Source organism: Oryctolagus cuniculus, chromosome 8, assembly GCF_964237555.1.
Source record: "Oryctolagus cuniculus chromosome 8, mOryCun1.1, whole genome shotgun sequence".
Classification (NCBI taxonomy): Eukaryota; Metazoa; Chordata; class Mammalia; order Lagomorpha; family Leporidae; genus Oryctolagus; species Oryctolagus cuniculus.
The window spans coordinates 122,877,512-122,901,262 of record NC_091439.1 but is presented as its reverse complement, the minus strand read 5'-3'; the positions used below and the strand labels follow the sequence as shown (position 1 = coordinate 122,901,262).

Genomic DNA, 23,751 nt, shown 5'->3' with positions numbered 1-23,751 from the left:
GTGAAACAGCGCATGGAAGAGTCTCTCTCTCTGTCACCCCACCTTTCAAATCCGTCTTCACACATGTACACTCTCCCAAGCCACGGTTGGGAGAGGAATTCCAGGGAGGGGTTGCCCCCTCAGTTCAGAACAGTGTCACCCCGTCTCCCTCCATACGCTCCTGCAGGTGCCCCTGGGATAATCCCCAGCTCTCTCTCTCTCTCTCTCTCTCTCTTTTTTTTGACAGGCAGAGTGGACAGTGAGAGAGAGAGAGAGAAAGGTCTTCCTTTTGCCGTTGGTTCACCCTCCAATGGCCGCCGCGGCCGGCGCACCACGCTGATCCGATGGCAGGAGCCAGGTACTTCTCCTGGTCTCCCATGGGGTGCAGGGCCCAAGTACTTGGGCCATCCTCCACTGCACTCCCGGGCCACAGCAGAGAGCTGGCCTGGAAGAGGGGCAACCGGGACAGAATCCGGCGCCCCGACCGGGACTAGAACCCTGTGTGCCGGCGCCGCAAGGCGGAGGATTAGCCTAGTGAGCCGCGGCGCCGGCCCCCAGCTCTCTTGTGCTCAGCCTGTTGGAGGGAAGGGGCCTGCATGGGGCAGGGTTCAGGTGAGGGTCTTCCCTGGCTGTCCGTTCCTCCCCGGCACGGGGGCTGGCTGCATGCGCCCTCTCTCACAGCTCCTTCCCACAGAGGGAAAACCAGACTACGGCAAGTCTTGGGGCCTGTGATCGTTGGCAGGTCCCCGTGTGGTATCACCTGAGCGTTGGTGCAACCTGGGAGTCCCCGGGCACCATCCGAGTGCTGCAGGGAGCGCCAGCCCATTGTGCAAGGAAGGCCTCCTGCTTCTGCAGCTGCTCTGGGTTCCTCCTGCCAGGCTGGGCCCCCACCACCTTCCATCTCGGCGCCCCTGTTCCCCCCTTGTCCTGTCACTCTGGGGTCTCTAAAGACTGTCATGTGTTACTCCAGCAGTGAGCAATCTCTCCTGGCTCCCTATGGTCCACTCACCAAAGCCACGCCTCTTTCAGGCGTTCTAGAACCTCCTCCTTCCCTCCCTATTTTCTCACTTAAAAAATCTGGAGGCAGCTTTGTGGTGTAGTGGGTTAAGGCACTGCCTGTGAGGCTGGCATCCCATATGAGCACGGGTTCCCGTCCTGGCTACTCTGCTTCCAATTCGGCTCCCTGCTACTGTGCCTGGGAAAGCAGCGGAAGACGGCCCAAGTGCTTGGGCCCCTGCCATCCATGTGGGAGACCTGGATGGAGTTCCAGGCTCTGGGCTTCAATCCCGGTGCAGTCCCAGCCATTGTGGTTGTCTGGGGAGTGGACCAGCAGATGGAAGATCTCTCTCCCTCTCTCTCCCTCCCTTCTTCTCTCTCTGTAACTCTGCCTTTCAAATAAAGTAATTTAAAAGAGAAAAAAGAAAACCCTTTGCACCTACAGTTTCCCTACCCTTTTTATCCAGGGCCCAGCCCCCAGCCCATTTTCTTCCTATGGAACCCACCAAGATTGGTCCATCATGTAGGGAGACCTCTTGTTTTCCTGGTGAGGAAAATGAGGCAGAGAGAGGGGGGAGAGGAGGGGAGAGAGAGAGAGAGAGAGAGAGAGAGAGGGAGAGAGAGAGGCTCACTGATCTGCCCTAAAGTCAAATCCCTAGCTCCCGAAAGGGGGGTCTTCTGCCCCAAGTCCGCAGCATGAGGGCCAGATCTGCTCACGTGCACAAACACACCATTACATATTTAATCACAAGCTGCCCCGCATGGCAATTTCATTGCTTCCAAAGCCAACAACGGTACGCTCCTGGAAGGCAGGGAACATTCCCTATGCCCTGGGATCCTGTCCTCTCCACGCCCCCCTAGCACAGGGCTAGGCACATGGCAGGCCTGGCCTTTGGCTGGAGCTCACCTCTGGGAGGGTGATTTCCTGGGCGCCAACAGGACGGCACAGACGCCAGCCGGGTTCTGGCCAGACGCGATCCAGGTTCTGGGTTTTGCACAGACACCCAAGGCGGGTGGTTTGCAGTGGGGCAGGGGACAAGGAACCCCAGTGTTGGCAAAGATGCAAAGGGAGTTGTGATGGATTCCAGACTCTAGAGTCTTCCAGCTCCTGTGCCTTGGCTCCGTGTCCCAGGAGGGCACTCGGGCCCGCGTTGCCTGGAAGCAGGCTGTGGGCAGGCCTCAGGAGCCGCGGCAGCACACAGAGAGGGGAGTGTCTTGGGGGTATACGGCTTCCTCTGCTCCCTTGCCCCCTTCGCTGCCTCTCTCAATGCTCCCCCTACTCTCCTCCTGCCCCAGAAAGCACTGGTGCCCTGACTGCTCATTCTCCTACCCGGGACCTTGGTGTTGTGACCCTGAGGTCCAGCTGAGGACCCAGAGGCACTGCCCGGTCCCATGAGGCTCTCACAGGTTTGGACGTTGTAGGCTGGGCAGTGAGTGCCCGGGCCTGACATTCTTGGTGAGATGGGCACCAGAGCACTGGGTGAGTTCCGCCTGGCCTGGGCACAGTACCTTTTTTTTTTTTTTTTGCTTCTTTCTCTCGTTGTTTCCAGACTTAGAAGCATGCCCTTGGCAGAGCTGTTTAAGGAGACTGGCAGATTGGCAAGGGCCTGATGGCACCTGGGGAGGGTTCACGGGTGGAAAGGTTGCACCAACTCGGCTCTCAGGGCGGCTGGAGCCCTCCGTGATTGGTGGCCCTTGCTCGGCACACATCTACAGGCCTCCACTGCCCAGCCAGTGCCGTTCTGGGGCCTCGGGCCCTGGAGTCGTAACCCTTCCTGTGCCAGCTTCCCAGTGGTTGGAGCTGTGCGGGGTCACTGGGCGAGAGCAGCTGGCTGGTGGCCCCCGCCCTCCCACTCACCTTCCCAGCAGCCTGGGGGATGTACCCTTTCCCTTCCCTGCAACCGGGAGGTGACGGAGTGCATGGGGCTTACTTTACTTCCCGTTTTCCTGAAAGAGATCTGAGTCTCTGAGAGTGGCGGTGGGGACGTGGCCCCCACCAGGGGGTCACCAGTGGTGGGCTGCCGTGGCCACGTGGCCCAGGGGGCAGGAGGAGCAAGGCCTGGCAGGCTGCACGAGCCATCGGGAGGCTCCAGGGTGTGGGTCCCGTCCAGAGAACGGAGGAGGAGGTGGAGGGCAGCTCGGGGGAGCTGGTGGCGGGGTGTGGCTGGGGATGCCTTTGCCCCAGCACCGAGATAGCCCGGGAGCAATTAGGGACCAATGAAGACAGACTGGCACGGTGGCATTCCAAGGCCCTCTGGCTCAGATTGGCCTCAATTACAGGTGCAATTAACCTGCTGGGGTGTTGTGGGGTAGCTGCCCGCACATGCCGGGCGAGGTTTCGGGGGTGCTTGCCTCCCCGGCTCCAGGTGCTCCCTTTGGGACCGACCTACCCAGCTAAATGCTGCTGTCTTGGTCCGTAGGGCTTGCTCCTGGGAGCGGGGCAGGGGCAGACCCCACAGAAGCCAACGTCTCCTTCAGCCTGCTCGTTCTGGTTCACCCGAGGCCAGGCTGCCAGGCCGACGTCCTCGCCAACGTGGGGGGACTGCAGGGCTGCCCCCAGAACTCACCTGGGGAGCTCTTACCTCGAGTTTTGTTTTCTTTAGGAAGGAGAGAGATGGCCCTTCCTTCCTGGAGGTAGACGAAGAACTGGTACCGATGGAAGCCACTGTGCACCGGCGGGGAGGGAGGCTGGTAGGCTGTGAGCAGGGGCAGAAGAGAGCTGGGTGCACCGCTCCCGCGCCCCCCCCCCATGCTCCCCGCTGACTTCCCTGCAGTCCCCCAGTGGGGCCCCACCCATCACAGGCCACCCGGATGTGCCTTTGGCAGGCTCTCAACCGCAGTATCTCCCTTTAGGAAGCACATTTTTGGGGGCTTTGGGGGCGGCGGAGGAGGTGGTGCGGGAGGAAGCCCTTGGGGCTGGCGTGCAGGCCCTGGGCGCCCGTGTAGCTCCCAGGCCTTCCTCCCATCTCTGCTTTTGTCTCCTGCCCGCAGAGAAACCCATCTCCCTCCGTGGAGTGCGTCTGCCAGTGGATTTCTATTTATTTATTTATTTATTTATTTTAGCATTTCCTTATGAAGTCCAAGAAGCCAGATTTCTTGGCTTGGCCCTGGAGGATCTGGAAGTGGTTACGGGGGTGGGTGGGACGGGGTTCAAAGGTTTGATCATGGGAGCCGGAGGAGCTGGGCGTTCGGGGCACTGGGGAAGAGGCCTGTCTTCCTCCTCCTCACTTTCCCTGGGTGAGGCTGGGGAACGGTGGGGGGCAGGGGGCAGCTCTCACTCATCCCACCTCCAGGCACGTACAGGGAGAGGGGGATTTGCCAGCCCAGACCGAAGCCAGGCTTCCTCCTAAGGTCGCTTTGCCCCTTCCCACTGCTCTTCCCCGCTTCTCCATGGCCCTTCCTGGGGAGTGGTGGGGCAGCACCTCCCTCCTTTGCTCTCTTGCTCACAAGGGTGCCTGCAGCCAGGGGAATTCCTGCCTATTCATCCTTCCCCAGGGTTGGGGCCTGCAGATGTGTGTGAGTGTGTGCGCGCGAGCTCACAGTGGGAACAGAGCCGGCTGTGCTGGGAGCCTTGTGCGTCGCCGTGGTTCTGGGTGCAGCCTCGGGCGAGGTGTGTGCCACGGCCCGGGTGCCAGGGCTACCAGGCGCGTTGGAGGCCCTGTCACTGGGGAGAAAGACGTCCGAGCCTGGGGTGGGAAGCCGCGGCGTGCGGAGGGCTGGTGTGGCGGGCCCGCTGAGGGCCAGAGAGGGGTGACCAGGGCAAGTCCGGGGGTGGGGGACACGTCTGGAGTCAGAGCTCACTGGCTGGCTGCAGTGGGGGTTTATTCCCAGGGGAGATGGAGACTGCGCCCCCTCCTGCCTCTGGCCCAGGCTACACGCATTCTCCACATCTCAGTGGGGAAATGGGGACTCTGGGCGTTAAGCCACGCCCACAGCCAGTGGCCGAGCTGGGCGTGAGAGCCAACCCACGGGCTGCCCCAAGTTCGGCTGCCTCCCTGCGCTGTGAGGCTCAGTCTTATGCTGCCGTTTGCAGGAAGGGGATCTGAGAGGGAGGGGAGCTGGGGGGGTAGTTGGGGAAGGGGAGGGCACCCCAGTTAGGAGCGAGGGCTCTCCAGTCTGGACAGCCCCTTGCTGGCCCTGGGCCCGGCCAACCGTGCCACCTGGGGCCGACAGTCTGCCCGTTTCATCCTCTTGAAAAACGGAGCCACTGCCAGTGGCGGGCTGGACCGGCTGCTGCAGGAGAAACCAGAGCCCCCGGTGGACGGTGCGGGAGGGGTTTGCCTGGTGAAGAGCACCAGGGCACTGCCTCACCAGATCGGCCCCTGCTGCGGGCCCCGGGGTGCCGGTGTCGGCGCCTACCTGTTAACACCTGGCCCTGAATCTTCCCTTTCTTCAAGTCAGCACCCTGGAAGAAGACAGGCAGGGCCCTGGGTCACTCCGGGGCTCCACATTTCAGTGCCCAGGGTCCTGGGGAGCGGGGGACCCCTGTGGGGTTTGCAGTGGGTGCCTCAGGGCTGAGGGTGGCTTGGAGGGGCCGGCCAGACTGCCTGACCTCTGGGGAATCCCAGTGGGACCCTCCTGGGCACAAAGTCACCATCAGCCTGCAGAGTCTGCTCCCAGCGGGGGCAGGGGCTGGGGGCCCTCGGGGCTCCCTCGTTGGCCCAGTCCCCTCTCTGGGGCACTCAGAACTTCAGGCCACCTGAGTTGGGGGGGGGTTTAGGGGGAACGCTGATTCTGCAGCAGTTTCTCCCTCAGCCTCGAGCTGACTTGGCCCCTGAGCCGCGGGCGGTTTTTTGGCTACTGAGGCAGCCTCAGTTTCCCTCCCCCCCATCCCTCCCCTCCGCTCAGTGTCTGTGGGATAATGAGCACCCCCCCTCCGGGGGCGGTTGCTAATTACTGTTTGTGCAGGACGGGGAGAGGCTCAGATGAAAGCGACTGGAGCCGGGCCCCTGGGTCCGTGCCACGGCTCAGGGCCTCGGGCCATGCCAGGGAGCCCTGCAGGCCCCTAGGTGTGGGGTTTTATAGCCTTAATGATGGTGATTAGCATGGCTCTTAATTGATTCTGCCAACACCTAACTGTGCCCTGGCCCCCTGTCCTCCAAGCCCTTTTGGGTGCAGCCCCTGCCCTGGCCTCCCAGAGGTGCTCAGGTGGGGGGGATGGGTGAACGTGGGAGGCCCCCTGGAGTGGGGAGAACAGGGTTGGGGGGAGAGTCAACCCTTGGCTCCCCCTTTGCCCCTTCCAAAATCCACCTGGCCTCCTCCCATTCAGGCTGCAGCTCGCCTACTGCGGCTCTCACTCGGGGCCACTTGCGCCAGAGATCCCGCTGCCCCAGGCTTGTCCCTGTCTGTCCCGGCCACCTTCAGCCGGGAGAAGGGGCAGGAGACTAGCGGGACAGACCCTCCACGCTTGCTTGTCATACCCTGTGAAGGTGGTGTCTCTGCCCTGCAACGCCCAGCCGCTGTCTCTGACCCTGATCTTTCCTGCTTGGGAGCCTTGACCTTGAGGCCCCCATGGACGCCAGATCCGCCCTGACCCTCTCCCCATGCAGGCTGGACCTGGGCCCCAGGACAAGGCCGAGGGGTTGGAGAGTGGAGGCCCTTCCCCTCGACACCCATCTCTTCTGGAAGGAAGAGGTAAGGACCCTCAGGGACCAAGCAGTTCCTCTCCTAGAACAGCTCCTCTGGCCGCACTCCCCGGCTGGACAGAGCCTGGGGCCCAGCCCAGAGAAGCCAGCCCAGCCTCCCTCCTGGTTCTTTTCCAAGGCAGCCCAGCCAGCGGTTTGTTGAAATCAAACAATGGTAACCCAAGCAGGCTGTTCTTTGCAATCCCCCGCCGGCGGCAAGGGTCCCGCCCTTGGTGACGAACAAGTCCTCTCTCTTCCCAGAGGGGGCTGGGGCGGGGAGCTCCATGGAAAGTGTGACCTGTAGCCTTGCTCAGGGTGGGAAGCCTGACCTTCCCCTCCCTGTCATCACGGGGGCCAGCCCGGCTGACACTGTGAGAACCCTTGGGGCTGGGTTCGCCGAGGCCAGTGTTGGCCCTTCCTGCCCGCCTTCCCTGCCCTCCACTGGGGCACGGATGGCATGTAGACCACTCAGTCCTGCCAGGGAGCAGGATCTGTCCCGGCTGGTCCTCGCTGGTGGGAAGAGCAGGGACAGACGCGGTGGCGGAGTGGGGTCAGCATGGCTTCCAGTTACTCAGGTTGGGCTGAGGATTGGCCAAGCTCCCTGCAGCTGTGAGCCTTCCCTCCCTGGTAAGTCCGAGAACTGATACCTGGGAGGAGCTCAGGAAACCCGCTGAGCCCAGAGATGGAGTGACGTGTGCAGTGAGTGGAGGATGCTGGGACCCGGGGCTGTGTGGCCTGGCTCCCTGAGCTCTTCCTGTGGCTCCTCTGGGGTGGGGGAGGTTCTGCTTTTGGAAGACCATATTTAAAATACCTAACACCAGGACCCATCCCATGTCAGGTCCCCTAACGTCTCCAGGGGTCAGCCTATCACATCGAGGGGGCGGGGCTTTGCCTCAGTGGTGAAGATGCCAGTTGGCCCGCTCACATCACACGGCAAGTGCCTGGGTTCCCTTCCTGGCCCACAGCTGTCCGCGAGGCAGCAGTGACGGCTCAAGTGCTCTGGGCCCCTGCTACCCCCGTGGGAGACCCAGGCTGTTCAGTTCCTGACTCCCGGCCTTGGCCTGCTCCAGCCCTTGGTGTTACAGACGTTTAGGGCGTGAGCCAGTGGGCGGCAGCTCTGTCTGTCCGTCTCTGCCTCTCAAATTAATGAATGTTCTAAAGGGTGTCCCATCTAGCCTGTGGTCACTGCAGGAAGCCGGGGCTCTCTGGGGTTGGATGAGAACCCGGCTAAATTTCGGGGAGAGTCCGGGGTGCGGTAAGGTCTGGGCGCGCTGTTTGGGGCACTGGACTAGGAGGGGGTCCTGGAGAGGCGGGGGTGTGCACTTGGGGAACACACGCAGCGTCCCTGTCCCTTTGGAAGGAGGACCTGCAGGAGGGGGCAGTGGCCCCACAACCTCGGGTCTCCTCAGCTTGCCGGGCTGCCCCCCACTAATGCCCTCCCCCCAGTGCCAGGTGCCCTGCCGCCAGCCTGCAGGTGTGCTGGCGCCTCTTAAAGGCGACGACGGGTCCTTTTCCTTACCAGAGCTCAGACAGATGTGCTTTCAAAAAGGAGAGAAAGGGGGGATGTTCATGCAGAACCTGCATGCAGCGTAGATGTCATTCTGACTCTCCGAGCACGGGGAAGCTCACGACAGCAGGTCACGAGCACCCCAGGTACCGGGGAGTGCGCCTGGGGGGACGTTCTGGGTTCCTCCATGTGCCAGGGACTGGGTGGCTTAGGGAGGCGACTCTTTTCCTTATCAGCATCCCCTGGGGACAGGAAGTCTGGTACCCGTGACCTTCCTGTCTAGGGCAGGGGTAGGGGAAACCACGCCATAGAACCTGAAATGCACAGGATGTGAGCAAACAGTAGAGGGGCCAGTGCTGTGGCACAGTGAGTAAAGCCGCCGCCTGCATCCCATATGGGCTCCAGTTCGAGTCCTGGCTGCTCCACTTCCCATCCAGCTCTCTGCTATGGCCTGACAAAGCAGCAGAAGATGGCCCAAGTCCTTGGGCCCCACCACCCACATGGGAGACCCGGAAGAAGCTCCTGCTCCTGGCTTTGGCCTAGTCCAGTCCTTGGCTGTTGTAGCCATTTGGGGAGTGAACCAGCAGATGGAAGACCTCTCTCTCTCTCTCTCTCCCTATTTCTGTAACTCTACCTTTCAAATAAATGAATAAATCTTTTTTCCCCCACCCATGTGGGAGCAGGGGCCCAAGCACTTGGCCATCCTCCGTTCCTTTTCCAGTCACATTAACAGAGAACTGGATCAGAAGTGGGGCAGCCGGGTCTTGAACTGGTGCCCATATGGGATGCCGGCTTTGCAGGCGGTGGGTTAACCCACTGCACCACAGTGGCTGCTCCATAAATAAATCTTTAAATAATTTTCACAAAGAGAGTAGGGGCTTCTTTTCCTTAGCAGTCAGTTTTGGAGGTACACTCACCCGCGGGCACCTGTGCATACGTGTGTGTTCGTGCATGTGTGTCTAGGGTACTGGGTGCCGGCTCAACTGCCTGGCCTAGGAATCAACACAAAGTGCTCTACTTGCAGAGAAGGGGCTGGACCCTGGATCCTGAGGTTTTCATCCCAGCTCCGCCCCGCCTCAGGGCCCACTTGGTGAGACACTTGGGCAGAGACGGGGCTCATCGAGGGTCGCAGCACCGTATTCCAGGACCAGGGTGACACAGACCATCCCACGGGACTTGTTCTGAGTGACTTGGCTCAGATCAAGATAGACAGAGCGCCGTGCGGCTGTGCGGGAAGCCAGCACAATAGTCCATCCCCACCGTTATGATCTTATTCCTGATGAGCGTTCGGTGAAGATTCTCCAAGGTGCTGCCCAACCCACTGACCTCACAATGTCCCATGTCCGGAAGGGCGTGCACTGGACTGGAAAGAGCCCAGAGACCGTGCAGCGGCCCAAGGGCAGGGGCTGTGTCCTGCCTGCCCTTGTAGTTCCTGGGATGCTTTGCGTATGATGGGTTGGGCGCTCTGGCCCCCTCCACCTCCCCTTGCCCTTGCCAGGTCAATAAACTCTACTCCCACCCTTACTGTTGGTTTCCTGTCCCCATGGGGACACCCCGAGGGCTGCAGAATTGGTGGTGGTGGGGTGGCCTCCAGCGGTACTCCTCCCTGCCTGGGGACACCCCTTACGTAGGTGAAGGCTCTGTGCCTGGAGTTTGTCTGTGAGGCCTGCTGGGTGGGGAAAGGCCCGGCTGTCGCTGGTCCCAGCAGGGATGCAGGCCTGGTGTCTCGTTCCCCTTCAATTACCTGCACGCAGCCGGCCGCCCACCTGGGCCTCTGCTCAGGCCCCGGGCACTCGCGGGGGCTCGGGCTCGCTGACCCCCGGCTGCAGGAGGTCAGTGCGCATTTCCTCGAGTGCGAGGGAGATGATTTAATCTCCTCACCCACCTCTTCCCATTTGGCCAGGAGGAGCCAGTCGCTCTCCAGGCTGGCTTCAAAGCTGCTTTTGGGTCTCTGGGAAGTGAGGGGAGTGGGCGTCTAAGGAGTCCCTACCTAGAAAGGTGAGGCAAAGAAAGGTGTCGTGGGGATAAGGGGAGATGGGAGAGAGACCCTCGAGGGGGCAGGGCAGGGAGAGAAGAGACGCTGGGAGCAGGGTTCCGGGTTCCCCCATGCTGGCACCCCGCAGGGAGGCTCCTTGAAGCCTGTGAGCTGCCAAGGGCAAAGGTCAGGAAACAGCTCAGGACTGGGTGCATGTCCTGCTGCCCCCTCCCCGGCGGCCCATGCATCCTGCAGGTAGCAAAGGGCCAGCCGGGCGCTGGGGCCCTCCCCCAGCCTGGAGAAGACCCTGCCCCAGGGAAAACACTTCCAGGCCATTAGCCCATGGCTGCTGTTCTGCCCTGGGCCTGGGGAAAGCCGCCAAGGTGGATGCAGTGGGTCTGCTGGGAGGGGGGCGAGGCGCAGGGGCGAGCCCCTGGGAGCTGCGTGCTCCAGGCTCCAGGCTGTGGCATGCCCAGTTATTCTGTACATCAGAGTCCCTCAAGCAATACAGCCTCGTAGTCCTGATAGGACCCCTCCCGGTACCTGCGTGGGCGGTGGGTCAGTGGTGGGGGCTGTCTTCAGGATATGCCAACAGACAGGGCAGCAGGGTGTGTGGTCTTGGCACAGAGGGGGCAGTGGGACCCCCAGGTTCTGATAACTAGTCTGGAGTTGGCTGCTTCCCGGGGTCTCCAGATATCCAAGTGGGGTGGGGCTGATTTGGTTCTTGGAGTCAGGAGTTACCTAGATGGGAGGAGTGTTGCCCACTGTTCCACTCTACTCCACGACACTGGCTTAGAAGCAAGATTTCTCAAGGCCAAGGTCGAGGTTGTCTATGGCATGGAAAGTATAGGCTGTCCAGGCCAAGTGGTTTCTGAATAAATCCTGCTTTGCACTTATGTGTGTGTGCATGTATGTGTGGGCGTCTATGTGCATGTGTGTCCATGTGTGTGTGTGTGATAATATCCAGCACAGGGTTGGCCTCGAGGAACGATACCCGGGGAGAGGCACAGATGAGCAAATGAATGCGAGTCTCTGGGTTGCAGATGGAAATATAAATAAGGCGGGGCCGGTGTTGTGGCACAGTGGGTTAAAGCCCTGGCCTGAAGCACCAGCATCCCATATGGGTGCTGGTTCTAGACCCGGCTGCTCCACTTTCCATCCAGCTCTCTGCTATGGCCTGGGATGGCAGTAGAGGATGGCCCAAGTCCTTGGACCCCTGCACCCACTTGGGAGACCCAGAAGAAGCTCCTGGCTCCTGGCTTTGGATCTGCCCAGCTCCAGCCATTGCAGCCAACTGGGGAGTGAACCAGTGGATGGAAGACCTTTCTCTCTGTCTCTACCTCTCTCTGTAACTCTTTAAAATAAATAAAATAAATCTTAAAGTAAATATAAATAAGGCACCGTGTGTGGTACTGAAGAGCTCCTGGCCTAGTCGGGGAGATCAATCAATGATCAATCAATTGATCACACTACCAGGTGAGGGAAGGTTTGCCTGCTTGGAGGTGGTGTTGGGAGCAAGCTGTGGGAGGGAGGCTGCACTCTGCCCGGGCCCTGGAGGATGTACAGGAGTTTTCTGGTTTTCCACTGCATGAGGCAGGGAAGGGGAAGGCACCTTACGCTGAGGAGACGGCCCCCTGAAGCTGGGAGCAGCGTGCAGGTCTGGAAGACTCCAGGCGAGGCAGGGCCGTGGGCTGGGGCGAGGCTTGACCGTTGGGCGACGCTTCAGGCTTCTGAGAATGGAAGCCACCAGCAGCCTCAACCTGGGGTCTGCAGACCCCCAGGGAGGCCTTTCCAGTGTTCCAAGTGCATGCCAGCAGCTGTGTCCCAGGGGGTCACCAGGGCAGGCTGGCCCAGCTGCCTCTCCTGTCCAGGAAGGACGTGGGCAGGCCTGAGCCTGGGCAGCTGCATGCTAGCACTGAGGCCTCGCTCAGAGCAGGTGAGTCTGGGACTCCTGCCCCCCGCGCTCCCCCCAACACCTGCCTTGTGCAAATAATGACTATTATTATTATTACAAGAACCATGTGTGCATTCTCTCTCTCTCTCTCTCTCTCTCTCTCTCTCTCTCTCTTTTGACAGGCAGAGTTAGACAGTGAGAGAGAGAAACAGAGAGAAAGGTCTTCCTTCCGTTGGTTCACCCCTCAAATGGACGCCATGGCTGGCGCTGCACCAATCTGAAGCCAGGAGCCAGGCGCCTCCTCCTGGTCTCCCATGGGGTGCAGGGCCCAAGCACTTGGACCATCCTCCACTGCCTTCCTGGGCCACAGCAGAGAGCTGGACTGGAAGAGGAGCAACCTGGACAGAATCTGGCGCCCCGACCAGGACTAGAACCCAGGGTGCCGGCACCACAGGCAGAGGATTAGCCAAGTGAGCCACGGTGCCAGCCATTGTGTGGTCATTCTTTTAAACAACCAGAAAAAAAAAGTTTCAAAACACAGAAAAGCCCTAGAAATGAAAAGACCCTCCTACTTCACACCATGTAAGCTGGCCTGAGGACACCCCCACTTTCTTTAAATTTGGTTCCCCGAGTTCTTGCCACACAGGTACCAGCTTTGAGCCCCTGACGCCTCTGGGGCCTGCGCTGGCTGGGGCTCCCCTGTCCGGCTGCCTCGGGGGTACCTCCTGCCCGGGGACCCTCGCTGGAGTCACTTTCAGGTGTGGGGGACAAGGTGGCTGCTCTCCACCTGTCACGGGTCCTCTGGCTCTGGGTGCAGGCTCAGGGGTAGGGGTCGCAGGAGAGTGGGAAGAGAACAAATCAAGAACACGACATACGCGCTCATTAAACCCTTTCCACCTTGAGGCGGACGAGACGGACGAAGGCAGCTGGAGCGCTAACACCGTGAGTTGCCAGCTAACCGTGACGACGGTGCAGCGGGGTCAGCTGGGGCTAAAGACGGCCATTTCTAGATCCTCGGGACAGAAGTCAAAGCTTCCGGCACCCCAGCGGGTTGCTGGCAGGCCTCGTTTATCTGCGATCATGTCATGGGGCGGGGGTAACTGGCTCTTCCTCCCCAGTACCTTCCTCTGATACTGCAAGCCTTCCATGTTTAGCTCCCCAGCGCCCTTGCTCTTGACTATTTGGGATGCCATCTCATTAAAACACCAGTGCTTGTCTCCTTGGCCGCAGTAGGTGGAGAACGCTTTCCGTACTTTTGATCACCACTGTGGCTGGCACCGCACCCGGCTCATAGCCACCAGACCTCCACGCTGAAAAGCCAATGCAGACGGCACGCCCCATAGCCTCCCACCTGCTCGCCCTCCCTGGGGGCCAGCCACTGAGTGTTAGCGAGTGGGCACCATGGAAAAGAAGGGGGATCCCCTCTCGCGGGGTGTGTAAGGGCAGCAGGTGCCTCACCAGGGCTGGGTACGAATTTCACGGCTACACTGCTCTGGTGCCATGCACTTGGGCTTCTCTGGTCTCTGGCAGCCGCGAGACCCGGCCATCGAGGGGAGCTAGGCTGTGTCTAACACCGACCTGGGCTCCGAGCCCAGCGGTGTCACCCACGAGCTGCGCCATTTGGAGCAGGACGTGGAATCCCACAGCACCCCGCTTTGCGTTCCTCTACAGTGCCAACAGGGTGACCGCATAGCCCTGGCTCCCTCACCGAGTTGTCGTAAAGATGCAGTTAGGAGCTGGCATGTCATGAAGTCCAAGTGTGGAAGGGCCACGGCTGGGCTGAGCTCCCCACTGAACCCTGAGTGGCAGCTCGGAGGCTGCCCGGGGAGTGGACAGGCCCGGGGCTGAGGGGCAGACGCTGCCTCTGGCCGCCTGCGGAGACCCCAGACCCGCCCTGCCGGCGCTCTGGTTGTGTCCCCCAGTAGGGTCAGCCTAGTGAGGCTAATGGCCGTGCCGTGGGCTCTGAGGTTACTCAGCTGTGACTGTGGAACTCATCCCGCTGGGCCTGGCTCACCCAGGGCGCGCGGAGCGAGTGGCATGCGATGTTTGTTAATACGCTTTGATGAAGGGCATTAATATCTCTTTAATGATACCATCTGAGCCTGGCCTCCTTCCTGCTCGTCCTCCTCCCCAACTTCTCTCTCTGTCCCTACCCCCCGCCCCCCAAGCCCGTGGAGACACGGACCCACCCAGTGGCTCTGGGGAGGTTCGGAGCCACAGCTGTCGACTGGGCTTGGGGGGCGGCCTCAGAGACCAGAGAGAGGAGGACCCTGGGTGGGGAGCAAGTTGGACGCCACTGGCTCTGGTGTTTCATGGAAACTTGGCCAGAAACCGCTTGGCGATGGGAGGGACGGAACCAAAACAGTGGCGAGGCTTTTCCAAAACGGGTGGGGAGGGTGCAGCGGGGGTGGGGGTGAGACCGGCGCTTCAGCCCTGGGAGCAGGACCCAGGGGAGCTGCGTCCAAGAGGGCCCTGGTGGCAGCAGTGAGCCAGGCAGGGGAGGGTGGCAACGTGCCCACACAAGACGCGTGCACAGGTCCGCCCACGCTCACACGTGCCCTTACATGCTCAAGTTCACGCATGCTCACACACGCCCAAGTACAGGAGATGGAATTCCCTGAGGGCCCACGGCGCTGTCCAAGTGCAAGGGTCATCCACGCTCACCCTCGCCATACTCGCTTTCTCACACACACTGGCACACTCACACACTCACACTTCCAGGCGGCCCTTCGGGGCCGAATGTCAGGGACCGAGCACGACGCAGATGACACAGGACCGGGGGGGGGGGGGCGCTGAGGACGGGGTCGGTGACAAGGCTGAGGATTGGACCGTGTGGTGAGGCCAGGTGGATGTGGGACTCTCTAGACCCCTGACAGATGGGTGGCGAGGACCGGGTGTGTGAGTCGGGACCCAGTGCCCGAGGGACAGGTGGGAGAGAGGTGGCTGCAGGCCCTGCCTGCCTCCCAGGGCCACAGGTAGGAGTGGCAGGTGCAGCGGGCAGGACAATTAGGAAAGGAGGCAGTTAATCCCTAAAACAAACAGGGCTTGGGCACCTGCAGCCCAGCCAGGGAAGAGGGAGCTGCAGGGCTCCCAGCCTGGCCGTGATGGCTGCCTGGGGACTCCCCCGTCCTGCACAGCGTGGGCCTGGCCTCTCCGATCCTCCCAGCGCCCCTCGGCCCCCTCTCTCCCTCCTTCCCACCCTGGCTCTCTCTGCCAGCCAGGAAATGGCCAGCTACCTCTGCCTGCTCTGCTGCCGCCCTGTGCCATCTGTGGGGTGACGGTGGTCCCTGGGAAACCAGGCCACGAGGACTAGGCTTCGAGGGGTGGAATGCAGACTGGGAGCGGCCACCTTGGCCTCCCTGGGGGAAGTGGGCGGAGCCAGCTTCCTGGGTCCTGCTCTAGCCCTGTCGTCTCCTCTGCCCTACTTTACGCTTTCCTCCTCAGCTCCGGTCGGAGGAGGACGTGCAGTCCACACTCTCCCGCTCCCTCTGCCTCTCCTGGTCTCTAGGCCCAGGCCTGGGGCTGCCTGGTGAAGGGGGGGGGTGCTCTGTGGGAGAAGGATCCAGAATCTTGAGCCAAGTTCCATGCCCCCAGCGCTCTCCAGAAAGTGTGAGAATGAACGGGCACACGCAGTCCAAGCCCCCTCAACCGCTCTCTTTGCTCCTTTTATGGGCACCAACAGGGAGACAGGGGACTGAGACCCCTGCCCCTAGCGCCTGGCAGCTCAGGGTGTGCTGCGCCTCTGTGGCCTTGCCTGCCTGTGTCAAGCCAGGCTTCACTTGTCAGGGCCCAGGGAACGGCACGTGTGGCCCACCAGGGACTGCCGGGGCTGGGACCGGGGCTTGCGCTCGTGGCTGGGTCACCTTGCCTGTGCAATCACCCCACAGAGCATGAGCATGGCTGAGTTCTGGAAGTACTGCCCCGACCTTAGGCTTGTCCCCTCTGTCTCTGGACAATGCCAGCAAGACGAAGGGAGACCTGTGGCCCAGCCTGGCAAGGCTGGCTGACCCTGCCTGCCCAGCTGAGCCCAGCCGCTTCTGGAGCTGCCAGCAAGGCCATGCTCCCCGCAGGCAGAGAGCAGGGCTGGGGTGGCGCGCACTTGGCTCCCTCCCCCGTGCAGGACACGGCCGGTCTCTCAGTGTGTTGAAATGAGAGTTTTGCACAACATTGAGGAGGGCCCAGTCTTTCGAGGTGATTGTGCCTTGGGGGTGCGAGGGAGACGGGAGGAAAGGGCACGGGGTGACAGCAGGGAAGAACCCCGAAAGGGGCCAAGGGGCAGCCTGCCCACTTCCTGGGCCTCCCGTTCCGGGGCTTCCCCTCCCGCGCAAAGCCCACCGCACTGCAGTCCAGGGTGGGCCTCCGCCCAGGTGGAGGGGCCCCAGAGGAGTCAGGCTGGTCAGTGAGCTCTGCCCCAGGGAGCTGAGAGATAGAGAGAGAGAGAGAGAGAGAAACTTTTCGCCGTGAGCAGTTAGTTGCCCTGGTGGCTAAGGTTGCAGCTGCACTCAGGCAAGGGGGCTTTAATGAATGCAAACGACAGCTGATTAATCTGCCAGCTCCGAGCCCCTGCTCCTCTCTGTGGGGTCTGGCCACGCTCCATTCAACCTCGCTAGCCTGCACCAGCGGGGTGGGCTTCAGCCTATTACCACCGGCGCCCCTCCCCCTCCCCTGGGCCTCGGGCCTGTCACGCAGGGGGGACTCTCTGGCTTTCCCTGGATCCAGGCCCCTGCTGGATCTGTCACTGTGGTCCCCTCTGGTCGTGTGGCTGCCTCTCTGGGGACAGGCAGGGGGCAGAGTGCAAGGGGCGCCCCCAGCTACCTGGGTCCTGGGGTTTATGTGCAGGGCTCCGTTCGGGAGGTAGGCGGGGCACAGCCTAGGCAGTGACAGGTGGATTATCTGCGGGCCCTTCCTTTGCTGCCTGTGGCTCTGAAGAAGCAACCAGGCCAGGAGATACAGGAAAGAATTGGGGCGCGGAGGGAGGACCCCCTTTCAGTCCCAGTTCCCTCACCCTGCCCTGGCTCCTGGCTGCTGCCAGTTCAGCTCGCTGGTATGCAGCTCCTGCTAGGTGTGTGTGTGAGAGAGACACACACACTTAGACATGGGAGCGAAGACAGAGACACACGCCTGGGAACAGGATGCAGAGCAGGCTTTGTGGGGGTTCAGGGAAGGTGTCCTGGAGGAAGCCACACAGGTGCTACTAGGCAGAGGAAGGGGGGAAAGCTGCCAGCCAGGGTGGCGATGCCCCCTATGCCAGACTCCAGCTCCCAGGGCAGGGCCCTAAACAGCACCCACCCCCTCCACTTCCTCAAGAAGTCCCAGGTCCTGTCTTGTCCGCTGTGAGCTGAAGGACCCTCCTGATTCCAAGGGGAGGAACGTGCAGAGCAGCGAGTCAGACCTGGGAGTGGAGAGGCCCCGGACCACCTCCTGGGCCAGACCCCGCCCAGCAGCAGAAGCAGAGCTCCCTTTTGGGGGGAGAACCCCCCCAGTTTCTACTGCAATAAAGAAGGGGCCCCAAGCGCTCACCACAGTCTCTAATGATGGGGTTGGGGTGTAATGAATATTTCTGAGCTCATAAAACAGCCTAATGACAGTCCTCACTTCTCCGACCCCTTTCATCCTCACCTGTTCCCAAAGCAGAAGGGACCATCCTGGGGGCTACCCCCTGCCCTCGCCCCGGGGGCCAGATGGCAGCCACAGACCATGCTGTACAGGGTGGGGGTCCCTGGGGAGGCTGGGCTTCCTCCTCCATGCCTTAGCTGGTCAGAAATGTAGGTCGATGGCTGATAGCGGCTGGCCTTAGGACTGGGCAGGGGTTGGGGAGGGACGAAGCACATACACCCTGATTCTTAAGGAAGGGCATCAACGCTTCAGGATGGCAGGGAGGCTGAGAAAGAGCCCGCCCGCTGCGCCCCGCCCCCTTCCTCTGCCCAGTCCGGATAGGCATGGCCTGAGTCATTCCAGCCTCAACCTGGCACCTGAGCAGCGTGGCTCCCGCTCCCGCTGCTCCGGGCGGGGGGCGGGGCCACCTGCTGAATCACTAGCAACACCTGTGTTTTGCTTGGGAGGTCTCCGGGGCGCAGGGACCAGCCAAGCCTGACCCTGTTTGGCTTCCTGGAGCTTGGTGAGCTCACAGCCCCGGGTGTTGTGGCTGCAGGCCAGTGTGACCTGCTCTGCAGGGAGCATTTTTAAAGAGATACTTGCCCCTGTGTTCCCAGCTCAATGAGAAACTCAAGTCCTTCTGGGAATTCTGCCCCGGGCTCTCTGATTGGCCAGGGGGAGGTATATCACTTGGGGGTGAAACACATGGCAGGGACACGGGCGGGCGATCCAAGCCATTTGCCATGGACAAGCCCTTGGGGGTGGCCAACAGCAGCCCTTGGAGGAGGAGGGAGGCCCAGGCAGGTGCCTTTGTGCTTCCGAGGGTTCCGCTGGTGTCTAAATGTGGTCCCCTGGTCAGAGCCTGGGCAGGAGCCACGACCCACCAGGCTGGGGTCTGCCAGTGGCGAGAGACTCGTTGATGACTCAGTCTGTAGCCTCAATGTTCCCATGAGGCGTTGGCCCGGCCCTGCCTCTGGGCACTGTGTGGATAATTGGGGTCAGCAGAGGGTACGGGAGCCCGCGAATGCAGGTGCGCAGGCCCCTAACCAACCTCCCCTGTTTGTTTCTGTCAGCTTTCCTTGGAGGGAGTCACCCCCTGACAGTGCCACGTCCCCGGGGGCAGGGGGCAGGGGGCAGGGGGCGTGCATTTAGGCCTGACTGCAGGAAGGGGAGGTTCGGAGGGGCACAGGTTCTGGATATGGTACTCGCCCCTCTCGGCTGTACAGGGGCTGGGAACCCTGCTTCCCAGCAAGCAGACAGGGTGGGGCCCAGCAGCCCCCGTGTGCAGCCAGGGAGCCCGAAGCCCGTATCACAGCCCCGGTCTGGGTCCAGGTGTCCTGGCCGGCGATCTAAAGTCCTCCTGACTCATCGGCCAGCGTTTCTTTTCGCCAGCACCTTGGAACAAAGGGGTCAGTGTTCACAGCCGATTCTTTCCCCTCTGCTGGAATTTCTCTGGCGACCCTGGGTGTGCTCACCGTGTTGGGAAGGGCAGATCTGGATCTTCCTAAGACTCCTGGCTGCTGCCCAGGCCCGGGGGCACAGGACTTTTCAGAGGTGCACTCTAGCCAGCACCCTCTCAACCTGCGGGACTTGGTGGGAGTAGGGGCTGCGAGAGGGGTGGGCGGAGGGAGTCCACACGGCCCTGGCCTGGGGTCTCGGAGGCGTAACCTGGTGTGGGAGGGAGACGTGGAGGGACATGGGGTGGCCTGGTGATTCTGGGGGCCCCAGGGGCAGCTGGCTAGAGGTTTCGCCCTGTCTAGCTCGACCAGTGAGAGCGGAGGAAATCTGCCTCCAGCTGTTTTCAGTCTCCAGTGCCCTGCTCTGATTCCATTTCGCTGCAGCCCTGTTTGCACGACTTTCTCTCCACACAGCCTTCCTCTGTCACCCTTGTCTGTGCTTTGTCTCGGACAGTGGCTGCTCCCCTCTGATGAGTGCTGAGTGTTTGGGGCGCCAGGGGAGGAGCTCCCAGGCACCCAGTTCCTGCCTGGCCCGAGACTTCTCCCTCTCCCCAGCACCCTGCAGAGCCACAGCAGGACCAGAATGAAAGATGTTTTTCATCTCATAGGTGGATGCCCTTGGCCCAGCTCAGTGCTGTCTCTGCTTAAGAGAAGCTGGGTGCAGGCGACTAAATGGGGCGCTCAGGTGTCAGTGGGATAGAATCGAAGGGCAGCCCCCCCACCCCCTGTCTGAAAAATGCACCCAACATGGGGTGGAGAAGCCTTTTCCCATCACTAGCTCCCCTTTCTTTCTTTTCTCTCTCCCTTCCTTTTGTATCCCAAGAAGCGTGTGGCTTGATGGAAACCATCAGCAGGACCCCCGGGTCCCACCTGTCGTATCTGGTCCCCCTCCCGCCTTCCCGTCTCTGCTGTTCCAGCCTCGCCCTCCCCACGCTCTCTCCTGTGCCCCTCCTCTTCTCCTCTACCCCTTCCCCAGCTCGCCACCAGGAGCAGGGCTCTCTGGACCTCCGACCACGCTCCGCCTCCCCCAACTCGGGCGCTGTCCAGCACGGTGCGCTCAGCCACTTCCAGCACTGTCTCTCCCCTGCCATGTGGGGCCACCGGACGCTTCGAAGGCAGCCGGTGCACCCGAGGAACGGCGTTGTGGAAATAATCATTGCATTTTAGTCCAGCTCAGCGGGAGGAGCCCCGCGTAGCCAGTGGCCGTGGTGCCAAACGTCAAAACTGCAGGTGATACCCTGGGCTGGGGTCCCCGGGCTCCTCCAGCCCTTGTGCAGGCTGCCCTCACTCCCCGAGTGTCTCACTGCCACCAGCCGGTGTCCCTCTCACACTCAGCCTCTTGGCCTAGGACCTGTGAGTGGACACAGAGATCTGGGTTCTGGGCCTGGAGCTGCATGGCCTTGGGTGAGTTGCTTGTTCTAGGGGTCACAGTGGGGAGGCTGCTGGGATTGGATCTGGGTGAGCCCATGTGAGCAGCCAGGCAGGTGGCATTGCATGTGTGTGCACGCATGTGCGCAGGTGCGTGTACACACACACACACCCCTGGGGGAGCAGGGCTAGCAGAGGCAGCCGCGGGTCCCTGGCAGTAATGCTCCTATTAGCTGGATGGTGCCTGAGCAGCCAGTTTCCCAGAGGAGGGCTGAAGGCTGACTCCCCTGCTGGCAGGCGCTTGCCTGCTCCCTGGCCCGGCTGCTCCAACGGTGCCTAGACTTCCTTTTTGGCCATAAAAGTCTCCCGGAAGAGGCTGCGCGCACAGTGCCCTCGGGGCGTTCTCAGGGAATGTGAGAGTGTGTGAGCAGCCTGCGCCTGCGCAGTGGAGCGGGAGCCTGGGGCGTGCGCGCTCTCCCACAGAGCCACGGACCTGGCGGGGAGACGTCTGCCCCAGCTTGGGTGGAGGCAGGTTGGGGAGGGGGGAGAAGGCCGGTTTTCGGCTGGACGAGGGCCCGGGCTTACGCAAGGCTTATACTCAGTCAACTTGAGCAATGGGGATGCATGCGCGTGCACACACACACACACACACAAGCATGCATGGGGGTAGGGAGGGAAGCGCTGGATCAGCCTCTGCCCTCCAATGGCCTCCCCAGCCCTGGACTGGTCCTAGGTTATTTGGCGTGACGGTGCCTCCCGCTGAGACTGGATGGCTCATTGAGTGGGTCCTGGATGGCAAGCGGAAAGCGGCCCCTCAGCCAGTGTTTAATGGACTGTGGTCCGGCACGGAGAGAAGAGACTGCCCTCTCTTCCTGCCCCGGGAGTCCTGGGTCCCAGACCTGCTTGGTTGGGGCACAGTGAAACTGGATACCGGGTGCCTGGGGCAGAGGATGTTGGAGGCTTGTGAGCCTTCTCGTCCACCATTCGGGTGCTCAAGTCCTTGGCCTCCACCTGCTGTCCTCTCCCCCCCCACTCTCAAGTGTACTTAGACGAGGTGGTCCCTGGGGTGAGGCTCAGAGGCCACCAGCTTCCGTCAGCTGGGCGAGGACACCCACAGGTGGTCCTGGGTCCCCTCCCAACACAAGCAGCCGGCTCCCGATAAGCGGGCGAGGTCTTTTCTGGGCCATCTCATAGAGCCCAGCGGACAGGGAAACCAGCACCAACAAGGCTGGGGTGACCTGGTGCAGGCCTGTCTGGGGCCAGGGGACCAGGATGGGTGTGAGGACTGGGCATGGGGGGACCCTGCAGAGCTCTGGGACTGCATCTGCACCTGCGCCAGGGGTGTTGCCACCTTGGCTGGGAAGGTCTACAAGTGGCTTTTTTGGTCATGCGTGGCATCAGCAAGGAGGCTGGGGAGTGTGTGGCTGCTTCGTCCCGCTGCCCCTCCTCCTCTGAGCTCCTCTCGCTTTGCGTCTGTACCTCCCAGCTCCCAGCTATGGCTGGGCAGCCGTCTCCCCTGACTTACGACCGCCCCGTATCCTGCGAGAGCTGGAAGCCAAGCCTGCCTCAGGCTCTGCCCGTGTCCTCCCTCCCTGGACGGCGCTGTCACACACAGGGTACGGCCACCAAGCCTGGTGTACTGACTTCCTCTCTGTCAACCTGAACGTGGCTGCTCCTCCCCTTGCTCTGAGCAGCTTCCCCGTCCAGGTGGGCAGCTGTGCTGGCTGCAGAGGCACGGGCGAACTGCAGGCGATGAGAGCCAGGTCCACCCTGCATTTTATAGGAGAGCAAACCCAGGGCCTCGGCACCTGCCAGGCCAGATACAGAGGGGCAGTGTGAGTCCAGAACCGAGCTCTCCGAGTCCCGCTTTGAGATCCTTTATAATAAATGCATGCTGTCATTTTCCTACGGGCTTGGATGTGCATGGGCTGGTGCTGTGATAAAGTTATCTGGGCAGAGGTGGGTGGTTCTGTGCACACGCTGGCATTTAAGGGGCTGTTGATGGGCCTGATTCTTCAGTGACTCCTGTCTCATTTTCTGTGGGAAGGTAGGACATGCCCCGTGGGGGCTTGGTTTGCCCCTCACTGTCCTCATCCTGGCTGTGGTCACTCCTTCGAGGAAGTTAGGTGGCAAGTAAGATATGCCAGCTGACCCACTCCCCCACCCCTAGGGGCACACGGTGCTCCCCTCCACCCCAGCTCCTCTTGGTACCAAGAGCTAAGGAGCCAATCAGTGCAGAGCATCCACCCTGATGAACTGTTAGAGAAATAAACAAGATGTGATTGTGCCGGGGTGGGGGGGGGGGGAGGAGTTATATCAAAAGTATCTCAGAAAGGAAGAAAGCCAAAAAATATTTTTTTATATGAGACGCATGGATGGGGGGGGGGTTGGGAGAGAAAGAGAGAGAGAGAGCGAGAGAGAGAGAGAGCGAGAGAGAGAGAGAGAGGGAAAAAAAAAGCCTGGGTAATTAACTTAATAGGTTTCTTAAAGAATGCCCTTGTGAGTGATGTTCAACACATTCAAGTGTTGACAAGAAGGCATTGAACTTGACGCCCACACAGCGGGCAGAAGCATGCTCTCGGCTTCGACACACCTTCTTTGTCTGAAACTTGTAGTAAAACTCAGTGCCGGGGTTGTGAAATCTGCCCTGGTGAATCTGAGTGGCAGGGGCTCCAAGGTCAAGCCCCCCACCCCTCTAACCTCTCGGGACAGTTGGGACTGGCGGGGGTGGTCATTTTGAATTGAAGAAGGGGGGTGGATGCTACCACCGGGCAGCCTTGAGATGATCTTGTGCCCGGGAGAGACCTGGGGAGCTCCGAGGGCCCCCAGGACGAGCTGCACACTTGTGGGGTGGCCAGAACGCTGCTCTGCCGCTCCCTCCGAGCCCCAGCTGCCTGGTGGGGAGAGCTTGGGTCTGATTCCCAGGGACGTTGGAGACTCTCAGCCTTCTCCATCTCAGGGAAAAACGAGTGGAGGAGTGTTGGAGCTGTGTGGTTTCCCTTTGTCTTAAGTCTGCGTGCAGGGAGAAGTCCCAGACCACTGGTGGGTGGTGGAGCAGCAGGCCTTGCCTGGGAGAGGAAGTGGTGTGTGTGTGTGTGTGTGTGTGGTGTGTTTATACCTTTGTGTTTAAGGAACACTTTGGGTTGCTCTTGGTTGAGACCACAGGAGCCTAAATTGCCACTCCTGCGACAAAGGCCAGCCTCCTTTGTCCACACAGCCTGCATCAAGGGCCCTGGGGAGGGACCAGGCTCTTGGCCTCTTTGCCCACTGCGCGCTCTGTTTGCCCTCCCTGCCCCAGCACCACCCAGCCCTCTGGTCGGGCCGCACTCACCCACCCTCTCTCGCTGTTGCAGTAT

The 23,751-nt window shown here is 61.2% G+C and overlaps 1 protein-coding gene across 1 annotated transcript in view; it reads right to left on the bottom strand.

The window, feature by feature from the left end:
- LOC138843573 (phosphatidylethanolamine-binding protein 4-like) overlaps positions 1 to 23,751 on the bottom strand; it is a 209,527-nt gene that overhangs the window by 6,630 nt on the left and 179,146 nt on the right. The window contains exons 5-6 of the mRNA XM_070048173.1: positions 5,335 to 5,380; positions 3,558 to 3,671 (exon numbers count right to left, since the gene is read on the bottom strand). Of these exons, the coding sequence (XP_069904274.1) occupies positions 3,558 to 3,671; positions 5,335 to 5,380 (160 nt within the window). The remainder of the gene's footprint in view (positions 1 to 3,557; positions 3,672 to 5,334; positions 5,381 to 23,751) is intronic.